The sequence below is a fragment of the Perissodus microlepis genome, chromosome 7 (genome assembly GCF_051167445.1).
Source record: "Perissodus microlepis isolate ML-2025 ecotype Zambia chromosome 7, ASM5116744v1, whole genome shotgun sequence".
NCBI lineage: Eukaryota > Metazoa > Chordata > Actinopteri > Cichliformes > Cichlidae > Perissodus > Perissodus microlepis.
This window is the reverse complement of record NC_140467.1, coordinates 54,733,460-54,760,200: the sequence shown is the minus strand read 5'-3', so window position 1 is coordinate 54,760,200 and position 26,741 is coordinate 54,733,460. Positions and strand designations below refer to the sequence as shown.

Here is a 26,741-nt window from a genome sequence, read left to right as displayed (position 1 = left end):
AATGGTGTGGCCCTTCTCTCAGTGTTTTGGAATAAGTATGAGATTGCACAAAGAGACAGGAGGCCTAAATAGCTAGCTTTATTCCACCTTCTCTTTTGGGAAAGGGTAGGCTCGACTTTATTTTTCCTGCGGAGGCTGAACATCCTCTGAAAGCTGCTACAGATGTTGTATCAGTCGGTGGTTGCTAATGCAATTCCCTATGCTGTGGTCTGCTGGGAGAGCTGTACCAAGAAGAAGAACAATCACTGGCTGAATAAAATAATCAAGAAGGCAGGCTTGTTTGTTGGACCCTGTGGAGGCAGTGTTAGAACAGAGAATGCTAAGAAATAGTTTAAAGTCAGTTGTGTACAGAGAAACTGAGGAGGTCTTTGGTTCCCCAGGGGATCAGACTGCATAAAACATTGGAGGGGAAAGTGCATTAGGTTGGGTAAAAAAAAAGTCCCAAGAAAAATACTCGATTCCAACTGAGTTTTTTTTTTTTCTAGTGTTAGGGAATGGAAGGTAGATAACCAGCAGTGAAAATTGTATTATGAGCAGATGTGGATGTGGATACTAAGGATGTGTGCAAAGAGTCAACTAGACTACTAACTGTTAATAATGTGACTAGGCAGTACCAGATGTAATAGTCATTTAATCTAATTGTTCACATTTTAATTGACGCCCAAACCCGGCAAACTGTTATGTTCTAAGTGTTATACAGCTGTCTTCCACCAGATATACCATAATTCAGTGAATAAAACAAACAACAAAACAATATCAATACAAACAATATCATCCACCAGGACGACTCAAGAAGAATGTGATTACTGGTTTCAAATGCCTTTATTTGGACAACTTTTGGAATTGTCCACTAAATGGTTCTCAAATGTAACAAGATATCTGAGTGTTTCTTAGTCTTAGACTAGTCAGCTAGTCAAACTTTGTTTCCTTGCTAAGTCAGCTAAGAAATTAGTTGGTAGGAACATTTCTAGTGGATACTATGATGACAAGAACTATAAAGATATGATAAAGATGATAAATCGATTTATTTTCCATGTTACTTAAGTACGTCTGGTTTGGTCAGGGTATTTTTATAACTATAACCAGAGAACATTTTGTGATTAATGCCTTCAAAAATTCTGGTAATTCTAACCTTGAAGGGGTTCTATGTATTGAAACATATTGGATTTTACATTCATTATTACTTGTTTATGTACACCTAGTTCCATGATCAATACGTAAAAGAAAATGTAATTTTTAAGGACTTACCAGAACTGTGGATGCCTGGGTTGGCCACCTCCATATACACCTCAAAGGTAGACTCAGGGTTCTCCCTGCAACAAATAATAAAAAAATAGCTTTATGGGCGCCAGTTTAGTTCAGTTGGATGAGCAGGCGACCATATGCAGCATGGCTGAGAGCGGCTGGCCCCAGGTTTGAGTATGACCCACGGCCCTTTGCCGCATGTCTCCCCTCTCTCTTTCCCGTCAGTTCTCACTGCATCCATCTAATAAACCCAAAAACAAAGGCCAAAAAATATATTTGTAAAAAAGCTTTATGTTTACTTATGTTGCAGACAAAAATGAAAGCAAATATAACACAAGAAACATATAACCAAGAATTAGACATCCATCAAAAAGATGAAGGAAGAAAACTGGTAAAGGACACTGCAAAGTGGCCTACACCAAAATTGAAGGAGCTGCAGGAATTTCTGGTAAGTACTGTACTATTAATGTTTCTCATGGTGTCTGTGCACATATGTCGAGATCTGTCCACCATATTGGGTGTGATACCACAGGGAGAAATATTCCCAGACTGACTGGCAGTGGTTCCTGGAGGTTACTGGCTTTGGGAGAAAATGGTTGCAAAGAAGGTGCTCCACCAAAAACAGCCTAATGATTGCTTTGGTTAAGTGACTGCTGAGCTACAGCCAGGAGGTAGAGCAGGTCTCGCAGCATATATACCTTTTTACAAGAAACTCACCTAGAAGACAGTGAATATCTTAGGCTAAAAACCTAGTTGGGTGGGTCAAGTATGTTTTTCTTCTTTCACAACAAGTAGTAGCATAGGTGTAGCTGTATTAATACATAAATGGTAAAGGTTGGTAAAGTGAGCTAGAGATAAATATGTGACAGGTTTTGATTTTTCAGGGAGTCTTACATGGTGAGGAAATTGCCATTATGAACATTTACTGTTCACTAAATTATTCTTCAGAGTTCATACTCAAAACATTTCCAAAATTTGTAGAACTATCCTCAACAAAGGTCTTGATAGGAAGAGATTTCAATCGTTTATTTAATCCTTTAGTCGACAAACATCCGCTGTGAAACAGACTGTGGGCAGGCACAGGGGTTTGGCGCATTTGAGAATTATGTCTAAGATCTACAGTTCCTCATCATCCATATCGTCAGACACGGTCAACAAGGCAAAGCAGTGGAAATCTTTCTGTCAGATGACATCATTTATCCAATGAAATAGAGTTGAAATTAGTTGTAGACCATGCATTATGTCTTGTTTTTTTTTTTGTCTTTTTATTTTACACATCGCCCCAAAGTTCAGGGATTGCAAGGAGTGGGTTTCAAAAATTGATTTTCCTATTCAAATCAGTTTTAGTTTGAATAATGCAATATCGATTCATTAAATCCTGAATTGATTTTTAAATATATTTATTTAGCCAGAAACACCAGAATCTCAGCTTAAAGCTCACAAAACTATTTCAAAAAACCACCAAAGAGTTATAACACCAAATGATTAAAGAGCAGGTAAACACATTCCACAGAAAGATGTAAATGCAAAGCGCAACCCGGCGGCACGAACACAGACAACTCATCGGCTGCTAAAAGTCGACATCTCACAGATTCTGAAGCTGCAGGTTTGTCACCCTCCGACCAAAATTCACTGAAAAAGCAGCAAATGAAGATCAAACTACGCTTCGCATTTGAAAAATATTGTCATAAATTCCCACAGTGTACTTCCAGTTTACCACCAAAAATTTGTGTTTCTGCATTATTCACTTGCTTACTAGGCACCAGTCTACCGTTGTGTGTGGTGCTGTCGACTTTTTTTTTTTTTTTTAAATGACCTCCGACCAGAAAGCCTAATTTCTGCTGTTCAATACCAAATAAGTGTAAACTTTTACAAAATATGCCAAATTGCAAAACGCTGAGCTATGTCTTTAATAAAACCTCTGTAACTTAGCTCTGCTTCACTTCAGCAGCATCAGGTAATGTTTATCTGTTGATTCATGGATTTCTTCTGTTTTTGACATTCTGCAGAATATTTTTAAGCTGGTTATCTGCTATAAAAAGCCAGGCCAGGAAAATCTCCTTTATGTTTTTCTGTGTTTTATCCTCAGCTACTTTGACACAAAGGCATCTGCTATGATGCTTACACCTCTGATACAGTCTCACAACTGTCAGCTTTGTTTTTATACATAGACATAAAAAATTTAAAGTATATGGATATATACTGATAAATGATCATAATTATAATATGTCTGACTGTCTGAGTTAAAATTAAATCGAATTGAAATCTTGAAATTGAATTAGTTATAGTAATCAGTGATGATATCCAGCCCAAACTGTAAGGATTGTTCTTAAAAAGCAGGCAAAGTAGGGCCTCCACATAACCCTACTAACATGGTGTCTCAACACAGTGCGGGAATTTTCTTACTAAATCTGTCGTTATAGTGATATAAATCTCATAAATACACCATATCTGTATGATAGAAAAGGACAACTGATCTATAGATTTATAGATCAGTTGTCCTTTTCTATCATGCCACGAGAGTAGCCTGCAGTCATCGTCTCTGCTGCACTTCTCAGTCCTGAAAAGTAGCATCCGGTTTTGGGGGGAAAAAAACATCTAATACAGTTACCATGCTTAAAGTGGCTACATATCCACTCACTGTCAGTCACCACTAACCGCGCGGAAAGCTTTGTGAGTTACTAGTACACCTCAGTGTCATTAAAAATATATAAATAAAAGGTTCTTGGGTTTTTTTTCCAGGTCCCGTCAGTGTTTTTAGCCTGTGTCACAACAAGCCAGGGCCTCATACTCTATATCTTCTCCATGACTCTGTGGAACACTGCTAACACAACAGTTTTAACTAACGCACCGAGAAATATACTTACTTGATTCGAGACCCCATCCTGTATTTAGTCTCCCCGCCGTGGCTGGCAGCAGACAGGCAGTACGCAGACGCGTCACTCCGTATTTTTCTCAAGCTAACCTGCCCGTCACACACAAAAGTACACCGCCATGGTGAATCGCCATGCGTAAGTCACGCTCCACTTTGTGCCGCTCCTGGGATTTGTAGTCTTCTAAATAGAAGACGTGAATGTCAATAACATACAGCTACCTAGTATTAGAAACTACAGCTTCCACAATACGTACAAGACGATTGGGTCGCGTGGTGCTGTAGCCGATAAAGTTTCTGTTACTCAGCATTTACTGTAACGGTAGCTCCAGTGCAGTTTATTACATCATTTTGAGGTTTTATAGCTAATAATTAAAAACAGTTTTGGAGATAATTTATAGTTTAATATAAAGTAGTAATATTTTCTACCAATATTAATTTTGAAATAATCTAAAAGATAAATTATATTATTTATGTCACAAACATTTTGTTTTTAAATGTAATGTAATGTAAAAAGAAAATAAATGAAAATGACAGCTACGTGGATTAACAAGAGGAAAAATTGGTCCAAAAAACAGCAGATTTGTGTGTCCTGTGTTTTTTCTTACAGTGAAGCTGTTTTTTCCAAAACACTAGAGCAAAATAGAAAAATGATAAAACAAAAATTCCCACAAAGTTTACATCTTTGTTCTACTATTCTCTAAACTGTTCAAAAATATTTAAATGAACCTTCTGAAAACACATCAGACCTCAATAGGAAAAAAAAATTACACTGGATGTCTATGCTGATGTGGACTGGATAATCTGTTAGGATGCCACATTGTTTGATGGAAATGAAAATTATCAACCTACACAGGGCTAAATTCAAAGACAGTCCAAAAATCAAAGAGGAAAAAACTGATGCAACAGACTAGTCTGTTTTTGCTGAAATTTCATTGCTGCAATTCAAAGTGGTATTCAGCAGTTTATATAGCCTCTACATGCTTGTATGCATGACTGACAACATCGGGGCATCCTCCTACTATGATAACAGACAGTATCATGGGGGATGTCCTCCCAGATCTGGACCAGGCCATCACTGCCCCACAAACTGAACCAAAATATAATGTCCAAGAGGCTTTCTATTAGAAATAGCTCAGGCGAGTTTGGGGGCAGGAGGAACCTAGTGCACAAGCTTTGGCTGTGACAATGGCTCCAAGGATTTCATCCCAATGTTGAATGGCAGTCAGGGTGCCGTTGCCTAACCTGTAGAGGTCTGTGCGTCCCTCCATGGATATGCCTCACCAGACTATCACTGACACACCACCAAACACCAAAACTTTTACAGGCAGCATGACATTCTCCACAGCTTCTCCAGACCCTTTCACTTCTGTCACATGTGCTCTTGGTGAATCTGCTCTCATCTGTGAAAAGCAAAGGGTGCCAGTGGTTGGCCTGCCAATTCTGATATTCTATGGCAAGTGGGCTCCGTGGAGCTGGACAATAAGCACAGAGCCTACTAGATGGCATCGGGCACTCGTGCGTATACACACACACACACACACACACATATATATATATATACTTTAAATATATATATATTTTCTCAGTTTACAGCACTTTTGTTATAAATGTTGGTCAGGTTGTTTTAGTTTAATTATGTTTTGGGTGTGGTTCACACTGCAGAGACAAAACAGGTGAAGCTTGAACTAGTCTGGCTCTGTCCCTATTCTTAGTTCTGTATCAGCCTGCAAGCCTGGACCATAAGATTTGCAACAACACCTCCTTGAATTCTTTTGTTAAAACCCTGTAATTAAAGTCTGCACTTCAATCGCATATTGACGTTTGATTGATGCTGAATCCACTGTGGTGGTGTACAGAGGCAAAAAATATATAAAATCCCAACAAACAAACAAAAAACAACACTGACCCAAGTAACCATGGCAAAATACTATTGCCAAAGCATCAAAAATACATATACAAATAATTAACACAACATAGCTTAAAACAGCACAAGGATAAATGTATATTAATTCAGTTTAATTAAATATGCTTGATAAATAAACAATTATAAAATGTATGCACCTGTGTGTGTTCAGGTCTCTCATTGTTCTTTGTTCTTTTTTTTTACATTTTGATTCAAAAGTTTGCTTTAGTAATTTTGTATTACAGATCCGAACAGATTAAATTATGTTCTTCCTTGCTTTGTTGTTTTGTAGTTGTTTTTTTTTTAATTCCCCGAATGATTAACGTTTAATAGAAATTTCATCTCCGTTTCAACCTCATCTGTCAAACGGCCACCACGTTTTTTTCTTTCGTTTCAACATGTTAATTTATACAAATCTATTTTCAGACCAGACTCTTAAAAAAAAGCCCCATCCCGTATGCAGGAGACTTAGAGAAGAAGCAGGGCGCGGAGACTACTGACCCACTTTGCTCAAACACTTCTCACAATTTCGCGTCCACTTTAGCAACCAGAGACTGAAAACTTTGTCGTATCTTTCTGTTATTCAGTTATCAGCAAGCTCTATTGAACAAGCTGCTGGACAGCGAGCGGGGGGCGGGGGGCGATTGAGAGAGACTCGGGGGCGGGAGAGAGAGACTCGGGGCGGGAGAGAGAGACTCGGGGGCGGGAGAGAGAGACTCGGGGGCGGGGGTCTGACTCACATTGTTGGTGTGAGGAGTTGCACAACAACACGAACTAACAGAAGTTGTAAAATGTGGAAGGCCTTCACGCAGCAGGACATTACTGACTCCTCTCCAGGTAAGACACAGTCAGTAGTAAGGAGACGGTGGCAGCTCGCAGAATTGTGCAGCAGCTCGCTTCAGTAAGTTCGTGTGTGGCTGAATCATAACACGCGTCATGGAACAGGATACAGCCTCATTTTGGAGAGCTGCACAACCTTCGTAGCAGTTAACTAGTTAGCAGCAACGTTAGCGTGCTGCTTACCCGGACAGAAACGAGACCTTATAGATTCCTGGTCTATAGTTTAAACATATTATTATATATTTTTTTCTATTTTAAACAATCGTGCTGCACCAGGCCCGGAAAAGAGCACGCAGCAGAACACTTGGACTGAAATTCACATCCATTTAATTTCCATGTTTCCATTGCCACTTTAAAGTAATAATCGGCGACCTGTCACTCAAGCTAAATGAAGTAATGGTGAGTGTTATTGGGGTAATTCTCGTCTCTGCAGGCTCTTCTTTCACAACAGGAAACCACTGCAAAACTCGTAACTTCTGCAGCTCCTGGTTTATCTTCCTGTGAATATAATTTTTGTACTTTTGACTTAGACCAATTTGGATTATACATTAAGTTAGTCAATTACAACGTGAGGTAATTGGGTAGAACAGAGATGCGGCATTGGGTGTATTATGTGATAGCATCTCTGGCATTAGTTTAAAAATACACACAAAAAAACCCCCAAACAAAACAAAACACATCCATATAACAATGACAATATTTATGTATTAAACATGAGTAACAAGCTGTACCCCCACCCCTCCTGTCTGGGTGTGTGGTTTCTGTGTTGAAGTGAACATTATATGTAGAAACAGTATAAGAAAACCATTGTACTTGTTTAAATTTCTTGAAGAGGTTTCAACTCTCATCCAAGAGCTTTTGCAGTTCTAAAACCAAATGTTGGAGAGTACCAGGTATTGGGGTTTGTCCTTTAAGATGTTTGTTGACCCACTCCTTATCATATGCTCATCACATGAGCCAAGGTGTGAAAAAAAGGTATGGGTCATTACAACTAGAAGTTTTAGGTGAAACCACTGTGAGACTTTGCCTCACTCTATCATGTGACCTGTTGAAATTACCCAATTAAGTTTTTGTTGTTTTACCAACAGTAGCCAAAAGCCATTGGGCAATAGTTTCATAGAGCACTCGACATCGTTGAATATGAAAGGAAAGGTTGAGTAGTAAGACTGTCTACACAGGAAGCGACTAATAGTCATGTGGCATCCAGAGATTGCCAATGACATTGAGCAACTTCAATCAACAACGATTTTCTGCTGGCATATGAGGGCGTGGCAGCTATGTCAGATTGTTGTTCTTTTGGCTGCTCCCGTTAGGGGTCCCCACAGCAGATGCCACCATCTTACCTTAGCATGTCTCATCAACCCTCTGCATGCTCTTCTTCACTACATGAAGAGTTATGTTTATGTCAAAAGCTCCATGTGAGAAAAAAGATAATCAGAAACAATGGTGCGGGTATTCCTTGACACTTGTGCAAAAAGTCAAAAACATATGTGCATACAACTTAGCAAAAATGCTTTTGTGGGTTGAGTAGCATAGTTGTGCCCATGAAAATGCCAAACTCTACCAATGCCAAACAGCTTATTCTGCTGTTCACTCTTTTTCTTAACTTCTGGTAATCAGATGTCCTGATTAGTTCATGATTAGCATGGACCTTGTTACAGCGATCAGTTGGTATCTGCTCCAAGCATGTCATATTTGCATTTGGCAATGCATTTATTACTTTCTAGGCTGGACTATTATAATTAATTATTATCAGATTGTTTTGAAAATTCCTTAAAAAAACTTCAATTGATCCAAAACGTTTGCTTTTGGTTTGTTTTTATTGGACTCTTAGGTAGAGGGTACAAAATTGTTAAAATAACTCATCTAGTCATAATAACTTAGCACACACAGAGATGCAGTACCAGCTATTTTGAGTCACTTTTAGTGATCTGGTGGTCTGAAAATAGCTTTGGTTTTTTTCCAGTAAAACTAGAACAAAGGCTTGAATTATTGTAGTCACCACAGGACCCAAACCTGTTGCCGAAACCTGGCAACAGAGTCCTTTTGTAACTGGAGAAAGGTTAATGAAGAGTTAATGACTCCACATTGCAATTAAGTACAGTATCCAGGTGAATGAGTCATTAAAAAAATTACCCTATTCAAGAGTTGTTATGATTTGGATAACTATCCATAGAAAGTAAATCTGATTCTTGTAATAAACTATAAAAATGCTCTTATATGATGTTCAGTTGGGTAGTTAAACATACCCAACTGTGCAGTCTTGCCCTATGGATGTGACATGTACACTGCTAAATTGAACGTTACAGCTGTGACTCAGGGGTTGAGTCGGGTCATCCACCAATCAATCAATCCCTCACTCCTCCATTCAGCATGTTGAAGTGTCTTTGGGCAAATTGAACCCCAATGCTTTCATCATAATGATGTAGGAGTCTGCACGTGACAAGTACAGGGTGGGCCATTTATATGGATACACCGTAATAACATGGGAATGGTTGGTGATATTAAAGTCCTGTTTGTGGCACATTAGTATATGTGAGGGGGCAAACTCCTCAAGATGGGTGGTGGCCATGGTGGTCATTTAGAAGTCGGCCATCTTGGATACAACTTTTGTTTTTTTCAATAGGAAGAGGGCCATGTGACACATCAAACTTATTGGTAATGTCACAAGAAAAACAATGGTGTGCTCGGTTTCAACGTAACTTTATTCTTTCATGAGTTATTTACAAGTTTCTGACCACATATAAAATGTGTTCAATGTGCTGCCCATTGTGTTGGATTGTCAATGCAACCCTCTTCTCCCACGCTTCACACACTGATAGCAACACCGCAGGAGAAATGCCAGCACAGGCATCCAGTATCCGTAGTTTCAGATGCTGCACATCTCGTATCTTCACACCATAGACAATTGCCTTCAGATGACCCCAAAGATAAAAGTCTAAGGGGGTCAGATCGGGAGACCTTGGGGGCCATTCAACTGACCCATGACGACCAATCCACTTTCCAGGAAACTGTTCATCTAGGAATGCTCGGACCTGGCACCCATAATGTGGTGGTGCACCATCTTGCTGGAAAAACTCAGGGAATGTGCCAGCTTCAGTGCATAAAGAGAGAACAATGTTCAAGAATCAGTGACAAAGTTGAAGTTGCACCAGGGCTGGATATTTCAACAAGACAACGACCCTTAACACTGTTCAAAATCAGGCAGAGGATCAAGTACAATGTTCTGGAATGGCCATCTCAGTCCCCAGACCTGAATATTATTGAAAAGCTATGGTGTGACTTAAAGCGGGCTGTCCATGCTTGGAAACCATCAAACCTGACTGAACTGATGTTTTGTAAAGACGAAAGGTCCAAAATACCTTCAACCAGAATCCAGACTCTCAGTGGAAGCTATAGGAAGTGTTTGGAGGCATTATTTCTGCAAAAGGAGGATCTACTAAATATTGATATAATTTTTCTGTTGGGGTGCCCAAATGTATGCACCTACCTAATTTAGTTTAAGTAACTATTGCACACTTTCTGTAAATCCTATAAGCTTCATTTCACTTCTCAAATATCATTGTGTTCATCTACTATATGATATATTTAAATGAAATTGCTGATCCAAACAACCAATGATTTATGAAGGAAAATCATGAAAATTATCAAGGGTGCCCAGACTTTTGCATACCACTGTATATGAAAGAACACCTAGAGAAGTAAGTTCAAGAGCTACATGTCTTAAACTAACAGGTCATCTTGATTTTTATCTATATGTGCCAAATCACAGTTATATACAAACTGTAATGGTTATAAAGCATAAAGACTAGGGCTGGGTATCGTCACTGATCTCCCGAATCGATTTGATCCACGATTTGATTCGATTCAATTTGAATCGGGAAATTTTGCCTCAGACAGTCAGAAATATTATAATTCTGATCACGTATCAGTACATATCCATATCTTTTATAAAAAGAAAGCTGACACTTGCCAGACTTTATCAAAGGTGTAAACATCACAGCAGATGCCTTTGTGTCAGAGTAACTGAGGATAAAACACAGAAAAACATGAAGGCGACTTTCCTGGTCTGGGATTCTATTGCAGAATTTGACCTTAAAAATATTCTGCGGTAGATCAAAAACAAAAGAAAACCATTAATCAACATATGAACATTACCTGATGCTACTGAAGTGAAGCAGAGCAAAGTTACAGAGGTTGTATTAGGGACACAGCTAAGCATTTTGCATAATTTTAAAAAGTTTAAATTTTTTCAGTATTGAACAGCAGAAATGAGGCTTTCTTTTCGGAAGAAAGGAAAAGGAAAAAAAAAACAGCGGCCGACAGTGCTATAAACAACGGTAGACTTGTGCGTAATAAACAAGCGAATAATGCAGAAAACAGAGATTTTTAGATTGGAAGCTGTTCTTGAAGTACACAGAGAGAGAGTGAGAGCTGTGCATGAAGTGTGATTTTTTTTTTTTATCGTGCTGGAAGCGAAACAGCAAAAGTAAGGAATTCATGACGATGTTTATGTGAAGCGTAGTTTGGATCTTCTTTTGCTGCTGGTTCAATCAGTATTGTTTGGAGAGAGATAAAACCTGCAGCTTCAGAATCTAGCGCAAAAAGGACGTAAACACAAAGCATGGACCCGCCGAAACATTAGAATCAGCGAGCTGTCGGCTTTCAGCCCCGACCGTGTCCATGCCCGTGCCGTCGGGTGAGAAAGGCGACATCTCACTGATTCCGATCCGTCGGCGGGTCCGTGCTTTGTGTTTACATCTTTGTGCAGAATCTGTGTACCTGCTCTCATTTACTGTTTTAGCTGTTTGGTGGTTGTTGAAATTTTGTGAGGTTTAACCTGAGATTCTGGCGTTTCGGGCAAAATAAATTTATATTTAAAAATCGATTCAGAATTTTAATGAATCGATATCACGTTATCCAAGCTAGAATCGATTTTAATCCCTAAGTCGATAATCAAAACCCACCCCTAATAAAGACCATCCTGTGACCATGTAGTAATACAATAATTCATATAAGTAAAGACCAAGAAATGCATGTACATTTTAGCTGCATAAACAGACATCTTATTTCATATGTATGTACATTCAATTCAGTTTCATACAACCAAATCACAACAACAGTTGCCTGACACTTTATATTAAGATAAAGACCCTACAATAATACAGAGAAAACCCAACAACCAGATGATCCCCTATGAAGAAGCACTTTGGTGAAATGGAGAAAGAAAAAACCATCTTGTAGCTGGTAGAAACCTGTGGCAGAACCGGCCTCAAGGAGGTGCAGCCATCTGCCGTGACCGGTTCAGAGTGAGGGGTGAAGAAAAAAAAAACACTGTGGAAAAGAGTCAGAGATTAATAGTGATTAAGATTAAAAACAAAGATTAATGGTTAAATGCAGAGAGGGGTATAAACACATATTGAGTGAAGAAGAAACACTCAGTGCATCATGGGAATAGCCTAGACCTATTGCAGTGTAACTAAGGGAGGATTCAGGCTCTCCTGATCCAGCCATAACTATATGCTTTATTAAAAAGCAAAATTTTAAACTTAATCTTAAAAGTAGCGAAGGTGTCTGTGTCTTAAATCCAAGTAGAATCTGGTTCCACAGAAAGAGGGCCTGGGAGCTAAAGGCTCTGCCTCCATTCTACTTTTAAATACTACAAGTAAGTCAGCAGTCTGACAGCGAAGTGCTCTAATGGGGTGATATGCTACTATGAGGTCATTAAGATAACATGGCCTGATTATTCAAGACCTTGTGGTGGGAGTATTTTAAATTTGGATTTAAATTCTGGATTTAACAGGAAGCCAAGCCAGAAGCAGATATAGGAGAAAAATGCTCTCTCTTTCTAGTCCCTGTCATAACTCTTGCTGCAGCATTTTGAATTAACTGAAGGAGGTAGTTCAACCTAGAAGTAATAAATGCATTAACTAGTTTTTCATGCTTACACTTTATCCCAGTTTCTGCATATTATGACTGGAGTTTTTTGGGTTTTTTTTAAATGTTTTAAGCAAATGTACCATGATTTTAAATAAGTCATTTCAACTATTCTTTTTTGCAGAGGTGGGTAGGTGTGATGCAAACATGGAGGTGCAGAACAACAACCAGCCCACCTTAGACAAACACAATAATCTCTACAAGATACCAAGCCAGGAAAATCAGGTAGGTAGTAGTATTGACCCAAAAAATAGTATTGGCCTTTTTTCTTTTTCTTTTTTTTTGCCAAAAGAAGAGCATTACATGTTCCAAAATGTATAGTGTCTATATGACATTGTAAGTTAAAGCACTGTACAAGATAATTTTAGACACTGTGACTAACAGAGTGTAATGTTTTTCTTCTATTAGCATGTGGTAGTTGATGATAACTACCATCAACATATTCAAAATGTTCTGTCTGTATTAGCCTTAGACTTTGAAACAACACATAGTACTGAAAGATATGTTAAAATCACTAAGCTGAAAGAAAAAAATGACGTCTATTGAGTTATAATACAGGGAGTGCAGAATTATTAGGCAAGTTGTATTTTTGAGGAATCATTTTATTATTGAACAACAACCATGTTCTCAATGAACCCAAAAAACTCATTAATATCAAAGCTGAATGTTTTTGGAAGTAGTTTTTAGTTTGTTTTCAGTTTTAGCTATTTTAGGGGGATATCTGTGTGTGCAGGTGACTATTACTGTGCATAATTATTAGGCAACTTAACAAAAAACAAATATATACCCATTTCAATTATTTATTTTTACCAGTGAAACCAATATAACATCTCCACATTCACAAATATACATTTCTGACATTCAAAAACAAAACAAAAACAAATCAGCGACCAATATAGCCACCTTTCTTTGCAAGGACACTCAAAAGCCTGCCATCCATGGATTCTGTCAGTGTTTTGATCTGTTCACCATCAACATTGCGTGCAGCAGCAACCACAGCCTCCCAGACACTGTTCAGAGAGGTGTACTGTTTTCCCTCCTTGTAAATCTCACATTTGATGATGGACCACAGGTTCTCAATGGGGTTCAGATCAGGTGAACAAGGAGGCCATGTCATTAGTTTTTCTTCTTTTATACCCTTTCTTGCCAGCCACGCTGTGGAGTACTTGGACGCGTGTGATGGAGCATTGTCCTGCATGAAAATCATGTTTTTCTTGAAGGATGCAGACTTCTTCCTGTACCACTGCTTGAAGAAGGTGTCTTCCAGAAACTGGCAGTAGGACTGGGAGTTGAGCTTGACTCCATCCTCAACCCGAAAAGGCCCCACAAGCTCATCTTTGATGATACCAGGCCAAACCAGTACTCCACCTCCACCTTGCTGGCGTCTGAGTCGGACTGGAGCTCTCTGCCCTTTACCAATCCAGCCACGGGCCCATCCATCTGGCCCATCAAGACTCACTCTCATTTCATCAGTCCATAAAACCTTAGAAAAATCAGTCTTGAGATATTTCTTGGCCCAGTCTTGACGTTTCAGCTTGTGTGTCTTGTTCAGTGGTGGTCGTCTTTCAGCCTTTCTTACCTTGGCCATGTCTCTGAGTATTGCACACCTTGTGCTTTTGGGCACTCCAGTGATGTTGCAGCTCTGAAATATGGCCAAACTGGTGGCAAGTGGCATCTTGGCAACTGCACGCTTGACTTTTCTCAGTTCATGGGCAGTTATTTTGCGCCTTGGTTTTTCCACACGCTTCTTGCGACCCTGTTGACTATTTTGAATGAAACGCTTGATTGTTCGATGATCACGCTTCAGAAGCTTTGCAATTTTGAGACTGCTGCATCCCTCTGCAAGATATCTCACTATTTTTGACTTTTCTGAGCCCGTCAAGTCCTTCTTTTGACCCATTTTGCCAAAGGAAAGGACGTTGCCTAATAATTATACACACCTGATATAGGGTGTTGATGTCATTAGACCACACCCCTTCTCATTACAGCGATGCACATCACCTAATATGCTTAATTGGTAGTAGGCTTTCGAGCCTATACAGCTTGGAGTAAGACAACATGCATGAAGAGGATGATGTGGACAAAATACTCATTTGCCTAATAATTCTGCACTCCCTGTATACTGCTTTGTTTTACTGCTGATGGTGTTTTCTTGTTCAGAAAAATGTTCCAAGCTATAATTACTGCTGCACAATGGCAAACTTCCACATTGAGAAGAAGATCGGTCGGGGTCAGTTCAGTGAGGTCTATAAAGCAACATATCTGCTTGATGGACAGCTGGTGGCACTCAAGAAGGTCCAGGTACAACTCTTTGTACTTAGTCGCCATACATGTGGTGTTAGATCTCACTGCAGTGCAATATCATTTCCTGTTTATGTTTATTACAGTGGAAATTGGTGTTTTGCAAGTTAATGTGTTTAACTTGATTACTTAAAGTATTTTATTTTACAAAGTAAACTGTACACGCCTTATCAAATACATTCTTCTGCTTAATCATCTGCAACTTGTAGGTATAATGTTAATTTATTTTAGTCTTTGCTAGCTTAGCTTTAACCACTGTTTAACCACTGGTAGCATAGTTGTTTACATGAATATGTCAAATATTAAGTGAATTTCAGCCTCCTTTAGTGCTAATAATACTAGTAAAATATATTTAGCCCGTTTGTATATTTGGAGGCCAGACTTAGTGAAGTGGAGATGCTACTGTTCCACACCATTTAAAGTTATACAGGTAGCTAGTCTGTAGTTGGTGTGTATTTAAGTAGGGTTGGGCGATATGAGGAAAATCTAATAACACAATATTTTTTGCCTATATCATGATCCACAATATGTATCACGATATGTTTAAACAACCTTCAAAAACAAATCTTGTTTTCAACCATAGTGCCTAAACTTATTCAAACTGACCATTCATTATTATTTCTACTTTGAATACAAAATCTTAACGAATTCAAATGTTTTATTTTAACTGGGGTTTTTTTTTACCATGAGTTGCACACAGAGGTTTTTCACAGCTGATTTTTTTTATCATTTTCTTTGGTGTGTGGGAAGACGTTGACATGCAGAGTTTAAAACAGTCTTCATTTTCAGTGGTGGAATAAATTTGTGATGCTGCTACCTTTTGCGGCAACAGTTTTATGGCATATTTTGCAAATTACTGCATTTATTTTGACATCCTCCTTGTGAAAGCTAAACCACAGTGAGTCTCATTCCCTCTCTCATGTGAACCTCTCTTCTGATATATAGAAAGGAAAATATGTGACTATATGAAAGGACTTATGACTATACGCCTAAAACACTGCAAACTGCTTAACTCACGGTAAAAATTAAATTGGCTGCCTGTAAAACCAAGATGCATGAAGCTGAATTCAGTTCTGCTGTGTTACCAGTATAATACCAGTATTACTCAGGAGTAGAAGTATGTTGGGCTTAGCTTTAAACCTGCAGGGTGAGGATTGAGTGAGGCGACTAGTGGCAGCTATCACAGTTGCACCAAACACAAAGACATACTTTTTCTTGGGATTTAATGAAATTGTAATTTATTCAAATACTATCCTTCCAAAATTTTATACTCACAAAAGTTCCTGCAAATAGAAAAGCAATAAGACTAGCCTAAAAAGAAAAGTTGATAAATCTTTCCCAAAGTGTTTATTGATTCATATCTTCAACTCTTTCGTCTTAATTGCATCAGAGTAGGGTGCAAGAAAGCATTCCACCTTAACAGCTGTTGATAGCTACTAGTTTTCATGTTAAGTAAAATTCAGACAAAACAAGGAACACATTGCTTGAATTACATTAACACTGTATTTCATCTTCCACTGACTGATGTTTATTTCCCTCAGGAGCCTAAGATACCTGAGCTCTTGATCTTCCTTCTGTTTAATAAACCAATTAGAGTATAGTTATAGTAATCCATATGAGATCTTTCATGAGACCTTTCTGTCTGCTCCCACGCTACCCAAATGTTCTCCATTATAGTGTTTATTCAAACTCAACACTCCCTAGACCTGTTTAGAGTTAAGTATTTTAATATTTCATTGCACAGAAAGACTTCATCTTCTGTGTTCTCATTCTGAAACATGAGTGAGAAGTTTTTGTGGAAAACAAACCATCTTTTACTTGTTAATAACAATGGTAAATGAGGAAAGCTGTGCCTTTGGCATTCACCCACTCATAACTGTTTATTAATTGACACATTATTCTACCGTGAGAAAGAGGTAAACATGCACATCTACGGAGGATCTCAGAAATACTTATAATTTAATAAAGATAGTCTGACAAAGAAGATGGAGATGGTTTTATGATCTATTAATAAAGTCAAACTAAGATTTGATCATGTAATCAGTTGTAATGACTAATGCATGTAATCTTGTTACTGTGGATATATGCTAATTGAAACAGCAGCAACTCAATGGTGCTGAAAGGTATATACAGGTCTTATACTGACATGCGCTCCCATCCAGACATCATCTTAAGGGAAGGTCTTGCATATTTCAGCAAGATAATGCTAAACCGCACACTACATCTATTTAAACAGCATGACTTTGTAGAGAAGATGTTAAGTGCTGAACTGATGTGCCTGCAGTCCAGACCTTTTACCAGTTGAAAGCATTTGACTTATTAGGAAACAAAAAAAATGTGACAAAGAATACTTGGGACCTTTAAGCAGCTAGAATCCCGTACTAGACAAGAATGGCACAACATTCCTCTCCATCAACTGGTCTCTTCAGTTCCTACATTTTTATTCACTGTTGTTAAAAAATGCGGGATGGTACACAGTGGTAAACATGACCTTGCCCCAACTTTTTTTAGACCTGTTGCTGCCATCAAATTAAAAAATTAGCCAATATTTTTTGTAAAATTGTTCATTTTATCACTTTAAACATTTGGTATTGTTTTATGTGTTCTGTTGTGAATAAAACATGGGTTTATGACATTTGCGAATCATTTCATTATGTTTTATTTACATTTACATATCTTTTCCAAATTTTGGGGAATTGGGACTGTATTTCCTGACGTGGTTATTTCTTAAAACATTTAATTTTACAATAATGGACTACACAGCACTGGGGGTGAGTTTCATTACACTAGATATCTATCTGAAAGAACTATAACTAAATGTAAGGCAGTGATTCCTCCATTGTTGTTTTCTTAAGCGTCATGAGCCAACACAATGTGGAGGAGCTATCAGAACTTTACTCATACAGAAGCTGATTATCGTGTCAATAGTGTCACAGTCTCAATATAATACAGCCTTAATAATTACTGATGGTTTATTTAGATTGTTTCTCTTCTATTGACTGCTTTTAGCTGACTTGAGTAATTAATTTTTCCAAATCATCTTTTCTTCCCTCACCACTAAACTGCTTGTTGAAGATTTGCAGGAGGTCTCTTTCAGTTAAAATGAAGTTCTTTCTTTCCACATTTGCTCACAATGTATCTTTGCAGATCTTCGAGATGATGGATGCTAAGGCTCGTCAGGACTGCATCAAAGAGATTGATTTACTGAAGGTAAAGTCTGTCAAAGCAAATTATACTCTGGTTGATAATAAGTGAATGAGTGCAAAATTGGGTGGCTGTTACTCAGGAGAAAGACCAGGTCATCACTAATTGGAAGGTTGGTGGTTCAATCCTTGGCTGCTCAAGTCTGTGTGCCTAATATCCTTGGGCAAGATTCTAACCCCAAGTGGCTCTCCGACGTCGCCATCAGAGTATGAATATTAGATTGAAAGTACTTAAGGATAAAAAACAGTGCTTGTATGAATGGGTGTGAATGAGGCAAGTTGTATAAACTGCTTTAAGTGCTCAGGCAGAGTAGAAAAGTGGCATATAAGAACCAGTCTCAAATCTGAGGCTACATCAGAATGCTTTTTACTCCCAGCCATTAAAGACTTGTGGTCACCAAAGATGGGCAGTAACACATTACAAGTAAGTTACAAGTAACACATTACTGTAATCTGATTACTTTTTTCAAGTAACGAGTAAAGTAAGGGATTGTAATTAGATTATTGTTACTTTTCCATAAGCGTCCTGCGTTACTGTGTTACTAAACCGTGATTTTGTTTGTGAAAGTGTCTAATGACAATGACGTACGAACGTGCAACGTCCATGGTAGCAACACACATTTAGATCAACAATGGATAATATGGAGTGTGGGAGAGAGTACGACCATGCAGTGTTTAAAGCTTGGAAGTACTGACATTACTTTGAGTTTGTAGTCCGTAAAAAGTGACAAAAACATTAGCGTCCACTGTACACTCTGCGTAGGAAGAAAACTTCTTTCTACAGCGAAAAAAATTAAACTTCAAATCTGAACAAGCACCTAGCATGCTGCCACGGGAATGTGAAATTCAGAGAAACCCCCTGATCCCCCCACTGACATGACCGCAAACCTCCACCGGCCCCACTCCTGCTAAACAGGTGAAAATAGATTTAAGAGCGACAGGACTCAGTGTCGCTGAACCTTTGATTTCATTTATTTTTTGCTGTGTTTTACTTGCATCTATTTGAAAGAGTGAGTGTAAACATAAAAAAAAGATTTAATTTTATATGCTGGAATAAGCGGAAAATAGGTTTAAATGTTAAACAAATTTCTTCCAGTCAGAGAATGTTGCATATAATTACATTTTTGCTTGATGCATAGAGTTAAAGGATTAACAAGTTTTAAAAAGAGACTTTTTCATTTGATTCAATTTTATATGATTGATTATGCAGAAAAAATACAATTGGGCTGAAAGGTCTATTGCTTTATTATGTATTCAGGTTATGTATCATGTTTTTAAAAAGTAACCAAGTAGTAAAGTAACTAATTACTTTTGAAAATAAGTAATCAGTAGAGGGATTACTTTCTTGGAGAAGTAATCAGTAAATAGCGACTAATTACTTTTTTCAAGTAACTTGACCAACACTGGTGGTCACCCTGCCAGACAGGTAGATGGCATGGACCCAAGTTTGTGAATGCTATAACTTGAGAGTGAGGCAACGTAAGAGTTTCAAGTTCACCATAGGTGTATCTACTAAAAATCTCAGATGTGTTTAAAACTCAGTGACAATGACCTTGGCGAAGGTCACTGAGTTTTCAGGAAATCGTGTGATTTGATTCCGCCAGTATTTTATAAAATGTGTTTGAAACATTTGCATGGACGGCTCTGCTATACACCTTGCTTGTGACAGCTCCATTGACGCTACCATTTTTCTTTTGTTTGTCCACTGCAGCAGCTGAATCACCCCAATGTAATCAAGTACCTTGATTCTTTTATTGAAGATAATGAGCTCAACATTGTTCTGGAGCTTGCGGATGCTGGAGATCTGTCCCAGATGATAAAGGTCAGAAAACCCTATGACTCGTTCAAATCTCAGTCAAAGATCAGAGGAAATGTTTTCTTGTGAATTCAACAACTCGAGAACGATGCAACATAGGATTTTGAAATTGATGTCATAGGTGTGTTTACTAATAGGCTGAGGGATAGTGCTAGGAGTTGCCAATATTTTTCCACTTCCTTGATTAACTTTTTGTATATAAATGGCCCTGAGTATTCCTGTGATCATTTGAATTTATGCTTGCATTTTGGATACAGTTATTACTTAGTATGTAATTTATCAATTCACATATAAAAATGTATTGTTAATTAATAAGCTCATATATAATAAAAGTCTAAAGAAGTGATTTAAATATTTAAGTGCACATTAATTTCAAATATATAATGATAAAGATATGAGCTCATTGTTTGTGAAGGTGTTAATAAAGGTTTAATGAATATTTGTGTGGCCTCATTTAAAGTGAGGACTATTTTTGCCTTGTAAAGCATTTATAAATAAAGTCTCAGCTATCTTCATTTTACGTCCCCACATGAAAGCTAGGCAAACAGGGTGGAGGACAGTAACAATTTGATCCGGATTGGAATGAAAAGGACACCAGGCAGAGGTGTTTAACACAAAATAAGTCTTTATTATAACCAATAAACCAATAACCATATAAACAGTATCAACAGAAAGAGGCAGCAACGCTGCTTTGACAATAAATCAGACAGGCCAATCCAAGGAAAAGGAGGCCGCTTCACCTATGTTTGTGTGTGTGTAAAAGCTAGACAAAACACTTAAAGTGCTAGGAATAAAGAGCTGAAAGTGTGTTTAAATGATTGAGGGATAGTTAGAGCAATAATATTGTGTCATTGTTCTAACATGTAGAATTAGATTAGTTACACTTCTTCCTTCTTTCTGTTCAGTACTTCAAGAAGAAGAGACGACTTATCCCAGAGAGAACAATTTGGAAATATTTTGTGCAACTCTGCAGCGCTCTGGAGCACATGCATTCACGCAGAGTAATGCACCGTGGTAAACAACTCCACTTTGCATTTTTACCATGCACACCTCATCTCCATTGCCATCATTATGCTGATGTAGTTAATCTGCTCAAACCATTCTCTGACCTCAGTTGTTGTGCATTCATATCTTCCTAAACTTCTTTCTTTTGTCAGTCAAAATTAAAATACAAGGAACTGATATGTACAGGTGTATCCAACACTTGGGAATAATAACATGTTACATGGTGTTAAAATAAAAAGAATCTCTTGAATTGAGATTGAATTGGTTTGTAACGTAATTACAGCAGTTTTCACTGGACGCGGTAAATGTTGGAGCTGTAACTTGTCTGTAAACAGAAAACGGCATGGTTCTTTCTTAAAATTTAATTAGCCATAAGCACACCTCTCATAGTTGCAGGAAATCAACTACTGTGTGTAGAGTGTATATAATGTCACTATATTCTTGGGTTTAGAACAGAATTGCAGTGTATTTGCAATGAATGTCAATGTGTGCATGTGTTTAAACCAGATATCAAGCCAGCCAACGTGTTTATAACAGCCACCGGGGAGGTAAAGCTGGGAGACCTTGGACTAGGACGCTTCTTCAGTTCCAAGACCACTGTAGCACATTCTTTAGGTGAAGCACACACACAACACACGTTTATGCACAATTTCTATGTTGTGCATAATTTTCTGTCAGATCAGCTGTTGATTCAGGCATGCAGATCATATAGAACACAGGATTCAATATTTTAGTGACGAAAATGGAAACTGTATAAAACAAAAATCTAAACAAAGATATCTTGGGGGTGTGGTAATAAAAAAATAAATAAATAAACAATTCACTGTCGTATGTGTTTTCCTACTATAAGGTGTAACACTCAAACTACTGCATAAATAGTGTTTTCATCTTTCTCATTTGTGCACAAAATGGCAAGTCTGTTGTTTTCTGTGTGTCAGTGGGAACACCTTACTACATGTCACCCGAGAGAATCCATGAGAATGGCTACAATTTTAAGTCAGATATCTGGTCCCTGGGCTGTCTTCTGTATGAGGTAGGTCCAAAGACACTTTGACCTTTTCATTGTGTTTATAGTGAATGATTCAACAGAAAATGACTTTCTTACCCTGGAAACAAGAAAACCAAGCTTGTGGTGCCCGTTGGCTGATTAGTGCTGGTGCTATACTATAAGTGAATCTACTATGAGGCAAACAGTATTTTCAACAGGTTTCAACTTCAAACCCAGAGGTGGGATCTTATAAATAAGCTTAAACGTTTTCTTTTATTTACACTTCCGCCGAGCACCCTGGCACGAGAATAGAGACCTCTCTGAACACCACAATGTTACTTGAACTCTGGTCAGGAATAATATTTCACTTGTAGGTAGTGCCAACCAAGCTAATTCATTTTTCTTCTTTCCTTATCCCATGAACCCCCTTCCTCTTTGCTCCAGATGGCTGCACTGCAGAGTCCATTTTATGGGGACAAGATGAACCTTCTGTCCCTCTGTCAGAAGATAGAGCAGTGTGATTACCCCCCTCTCCCCCCAGACCATTACTCTGATAAGGTAAAGTAATACAAAGCCACATTTGGTTTTGATTTGAATTTGAGTTTCATTAACTTTTTTGGTTTATTATGTTGCTAGTTTTATTTTTCTGTTTGGCAAAAAAGGTGTACAGAGCCTTGCAGGGGCCATATGAAGAATACATAGGTCCTTATATTGAGCGCTTGAAAAGCTATTCCATGAAAGCTAATACAGTTTGTTTCAACATGTTAGTTGTTCACACAAAATAAGTGAATATATGGAGAGGGAGCCTACCTTCTCCACTCGCACTGATATTGGTAAACTTGGACAGATAATCATAGATTTGACCTTCCCCGATCAATAACGCACGAGCGCAATGCTGTTGAAACAGTGGCTCATTCCAGTCATTGCAAGTTAAAAGGTTTAGACAGCATAATGTGTGGTATTTTGCAATATAAAGAAAGTACTATATTTGCCCTTGCATTTCTTTCTGTGTCTGTGGTCTTACTGACCACAGAAAGTGCTTTAGCTACAAGCCACATTTAATACATTCATACAGTGTTATATTCTTTAAACTTTAAACACAACCTCATAACTTTGGTTAATTTAGTATACCAGTTAACCTAAGGTGCATAACTTTGGACTGTGAGAGGCAGGCACAGGGAGAGCATGTATAATCAACACTGAAAGCAGTCTAGGGAGTCACAAGGTGATGAGCTTCGAGAATAGCGTGCGCTGCTGCATCTCGACTGTGCCTATAAAATTATGTTTAGCATGACTGAACAATTCTGAGAACATGGCCTGTGGGTAAAGTGAACTCTCAAGTCCTACTTTACTACTACTTACTTTAGCTGCTTCCCTGAATGTGGTGATTTTTGTTCTGTAAAATAGCCCTGAAGCATGTGTCCTTTTGCTTACACCAATTTATGCACAGCGTAGTTTGTTTTGTTTTTTAAAAGCTGAAATAACAGCCTCATGCTTTTTGCAGCTGCGTGACCTGGTCAGCATGTGCATCAACCCAGACCCGGACCAGAGGCCTGACATTGTCTTTGTGCTGCAGTTTGCAAAACAGATGCACATGTGGACTTCCAGCACCTGAGTGACACTTTCAAGCCCTCTTCTCTGCTCAATTTGAGGCTTTCCACTTACTATGTGCCTGTCCTTGCACAAGCAAGTTTGCCCTTACCTCATCTTAGCAGACTGTAACCTTGGAAATACTGTGATGTATCTTTTCAGTCATGGAAGATGTGAAGAGGTACATGGGTATACTCACGGAAAACAAAAGTGAGAGGTAACCGTATGTCTGCCTGCTTCTTTAGCTGAGAACATAGCCAAAAGAGCTGTGTCTCCCTCTGATGACAGATTCTTCAAATAAGAGTTGCATTCCCAGTTCAACCGTGTCTTCCTGTGTAGTAGGGCTGGGCAGTTTGAATATTTGTCATGTCATCTACTATAATCATATCATACATGTTTTTATACATTGTAAAGTACCTCATTTAGTGTTCAAAGTGGACAGCTAATAAATGCCTATTCTCAGAAAAAAAACAAAAGAATGCAGTTTCAGGGGAAACTGAAATTGAAGTAAAATCATAAAATAAAAATAGTTTTATGATCAGATGAAGCGTAGCTAGTTAATATTGCCTTTTACAAACAGTGGGGAGCTCAGCTAGCACTTCTGGAATATAAATATAGATAAATCTCACATAGGTTATTCTATTTAAGCTGCTTGGGCCTACATACATTTGCTGCTCGTTGCAACCCATCTCCAACTCCTTTTTTTCATCTTATTCTTATGTGAAATAATCAGTGCTTGCGTGTTGGCACTGATGCCTGATCTGTTTGTGCTGAAAACCTTTTAAGCTATTTGTTGTGGGAAAGGCAAGGAGGTCATCCACGAATAAGGCCAGAAATTGAAAATGACTCCAAATGGAATGACAATCCTATTTTAACTGAGAAGTTCCTGACAGAACTGTGGCTGAAAGCTTAAAGAAGTAGCCAGGTTTATGGGATTATTCAATAATCACTTATAACAATGCTTTCTCATGGATGTCACATTCATTCACCTGTGGACAAGCAGCTGAGCACCCACAGTGTTTCTGCCTTTTCTGATTCAGTATATTCTCTAAGTCTATGGAAGCCCTAAGAACAATTTGGGAAGTTTTCTTAAGGGCAGTTCTCCATCATGTAGTGATTTATACATTTTCCCTGCTTAAAGACCTGGTGAAGGATCAAATCCTGTTAGGGTTGCATCCAGTGTATAAATTTGTGAAATCAAATATGTGGAGCTGTCTGTTGTGCAAACCCCCTATGAATGAAGAAGCAGTCAAAAGAAGATGTTGCTTCTGACTGAGGACAGTTTGTCATGTATGTATCTAAAGGTTGCCACAAGTGGCTCAAATCTGAAAGTGAACTTTATCACTGAATTTCTTGGATCAAGCCTTGTGAAGTCAAATGTGCCCGTATTTTAATTTTATGAGTTGGGAAATCATGTTGTGTCCACCTTATAAATCTCACTTTACTCTCCTTTTATCTGTGCTTTGGTTTCCACAGGTTTCAAAAAGAAACATTTGAAACTGTTTCAGTTCTCCACTGTGTTCACATGCTGGTCTGTTATCCTCAGCGTCTTAAAGCCTGTTACTTACAAGTAGTAAAGTTCTGTCAGTCAATACCCAAGTTCCTGTTAAGACTACATTTGATTTAGTTGGTTTAATTTGCGTTGTCACATTAAAACTGATGGAACAATAGAATTAAGAATCAGATGATAGTGAAAGACAAATGTTGTGTTGCTGGGAGGAGCAGTCATGGAACTGTGAGAACTTATTTAACTCCATCCTGTTAAATTTTGTTTATATCACATTCTGTCAGTCCTGCAAACCAAAGACATAGAACAAAGGTGATCTGACTAAATGAAAAATACAAGTTATAAATGACTACCAAACTGCACTGATAATTGGCTGAAAGTATAAAAACGACTCTGGCTGAACCTCTGAAATCTCAGAATTTACAAAAAAAAACAAAAACAAAACATCATCATGTGCCCAATTGGCATTCACCACAGAGCACCACATAGGGCACCCATTTAGTTCACAAGTGAAACAGGTTCACAGTGAACAATGTGACAGGCATGAATAGGTCTAGATGGTGGCAGACCTGTCAGTTCTGATATTCTCTGCTGAATTCCAGTTGAGCCACATGATAATTGTGAGTGAGCAGTAAAAGAAATCGGCTCTAATGCCATTAATTGCCTAAATGTTTCTTTGTGTTGTTGCTCGGTCACTGTGAACTGAATAGCCATATGTGCTCCTCCACATAAAACTCAAAAACCTTACCAGCCCCAATCAGCTCCATAGATAATTATATTTAGAGATCTGGAGTTTGTTTGTTTTTTTATTGTTGTTGTTGCCTAAATGTTTACATTTTGCATATCTGCAGTTTTGGGAAAGAAAAAGTGCTTCATGCCACAGTTTGAGTAAAAGAGAACAAATCAAACACACACAGAAATTAATCTGGAATTGATACTGTCGTGGTGAGTGTTGCTCCAGTGGCGTTGTAGTTTTGTGTTGATTGTATGAGAATGCAGTCATGGTCTGCTTCTAATTTATAAATCTAGACCAATCTTGCTGTGAAACTGTAAACACCATAAACATTAGATGCTGTGAAAATGAATGAATAAATTACGCAATGTTTTTGAAATACATGTATTAGATGCACAGAGTGAGAGCTTAGAGTTTTCATCTTGTTTAAATAACTTGTATCTTCATCTTCCATCTACCATGCTTATCAATCATCTCCAAAGCATTGTGCCATTATGTTTATGTTGACTGTGCTTTTCTGTGCAAAGTGATATTAAATTCAGTTCAGTCATATTTCTTTTGATGTAAAGCTTTGCTTTTAACTTAATCACACTGAAACCTGCAGCAGATTTCAATGTGAGGATGAATATGTTTGCTGTAGGTGAATTAAATTTTTTTTAAATATGTTGGTTTAAATTCATCAACATCCCTCATTCATAACTGTCAGAATCCTGAAAACATGAGTTTGCTAGAGTAGCAACAATCTTTCATGGTAGCTAATCAATGAAAGACTTTGCTATAATTTTCTTGAATGTCTTA

The 26,741-nt window shown here is 38.1% G+C and overlaps 2 protein-coding genes across 4 annotated transcripts in view; one reads left to right on the top strand and one right to left on the bottom strand.

Moving 5' to 3' along the window:
* Positions 1-4,255, bottom strand: part of dennd1a (DENN/MADD domain containing 1A) — a 35,003-nt gene extending 30,748 nt beyond the window's left edge. For all 3 annotated transcript variants that reach the window (XM_084936050.1, XM_084936052.1, XM_084936051.1), the window contains exons 1-2: positions 4,113-4,255; positions 1,249-1,313 (exon numbers count right to left, since the gene is read on the bottom strand). In XM_084936050.1, the coding sequence (XP_084792176.1) occupies positions 1,249-1,313; positions 4,113-4,129 (82 nt within the window). In that variant the 5' untranslated portion in view covers positions 4,130-4,255. The remainder of the gene's footprint in view (positions 1-1,248; positions 1,314-4,112) is intronic.
* A 2,496-nt stretch (positions 4,256-6,751) lies between these two features.
* Positions 6,752-26,495, top strand: nek6 (NIMA-related kinase 6). Its single transcript, XM_084936049.1, has 10 exons — positions 6,752-6,860; positions 12,925-13,025; positions 14,961-15,101; positions 18,249-18,311; positions 20,016-20,126; positions 21,026-21,134; positions 21,633-21,740; positions 22,064-22,158; positions 22,558-22,671; positions 23,618-26,495. Exons 1-10 carry the CDS (start codon positions 6,815-6,817, stop codon positions 23,726-23,728), a joined length of 999 nt encoding a protein of 332 aa, XP_084792175.1. The 5' UTR covers positions 6,752-6,814; the 3' UTR covers positions 23,729-26,495.
* The last annotated feature ends 246 nt before the right edge of the window (positions 26,496-26,741 follow it).

What these genes read in the sequence shown, in the direction of transcription:
- nek6 (XM_084936049.1), top strand. Translation starts at nt 6,815, where the DNA reads ATGTGGAAGGCCTTCACGCAGCAGGACATTACTGACTCCTCTCCAG. An exon ending in TACCAAGCCAGGAAAATCAG is followed by an intron (nt 13,026 to 14,960) that starts GTAGGTAGTAGT and finishes TTTCTTGTTCAG; the next exon opens with AAAAATGTTCCAAGCTATAA. An exon ending in TGGGCTGTCTTCTGTATGAG is followed by an intron (nt 22,159 to 22,557) that starts GTAGGTCCAAAG and finishes TCTTTGCTCCAG; the next exon opens with ATGGCTGCACTGCAGAGTCC.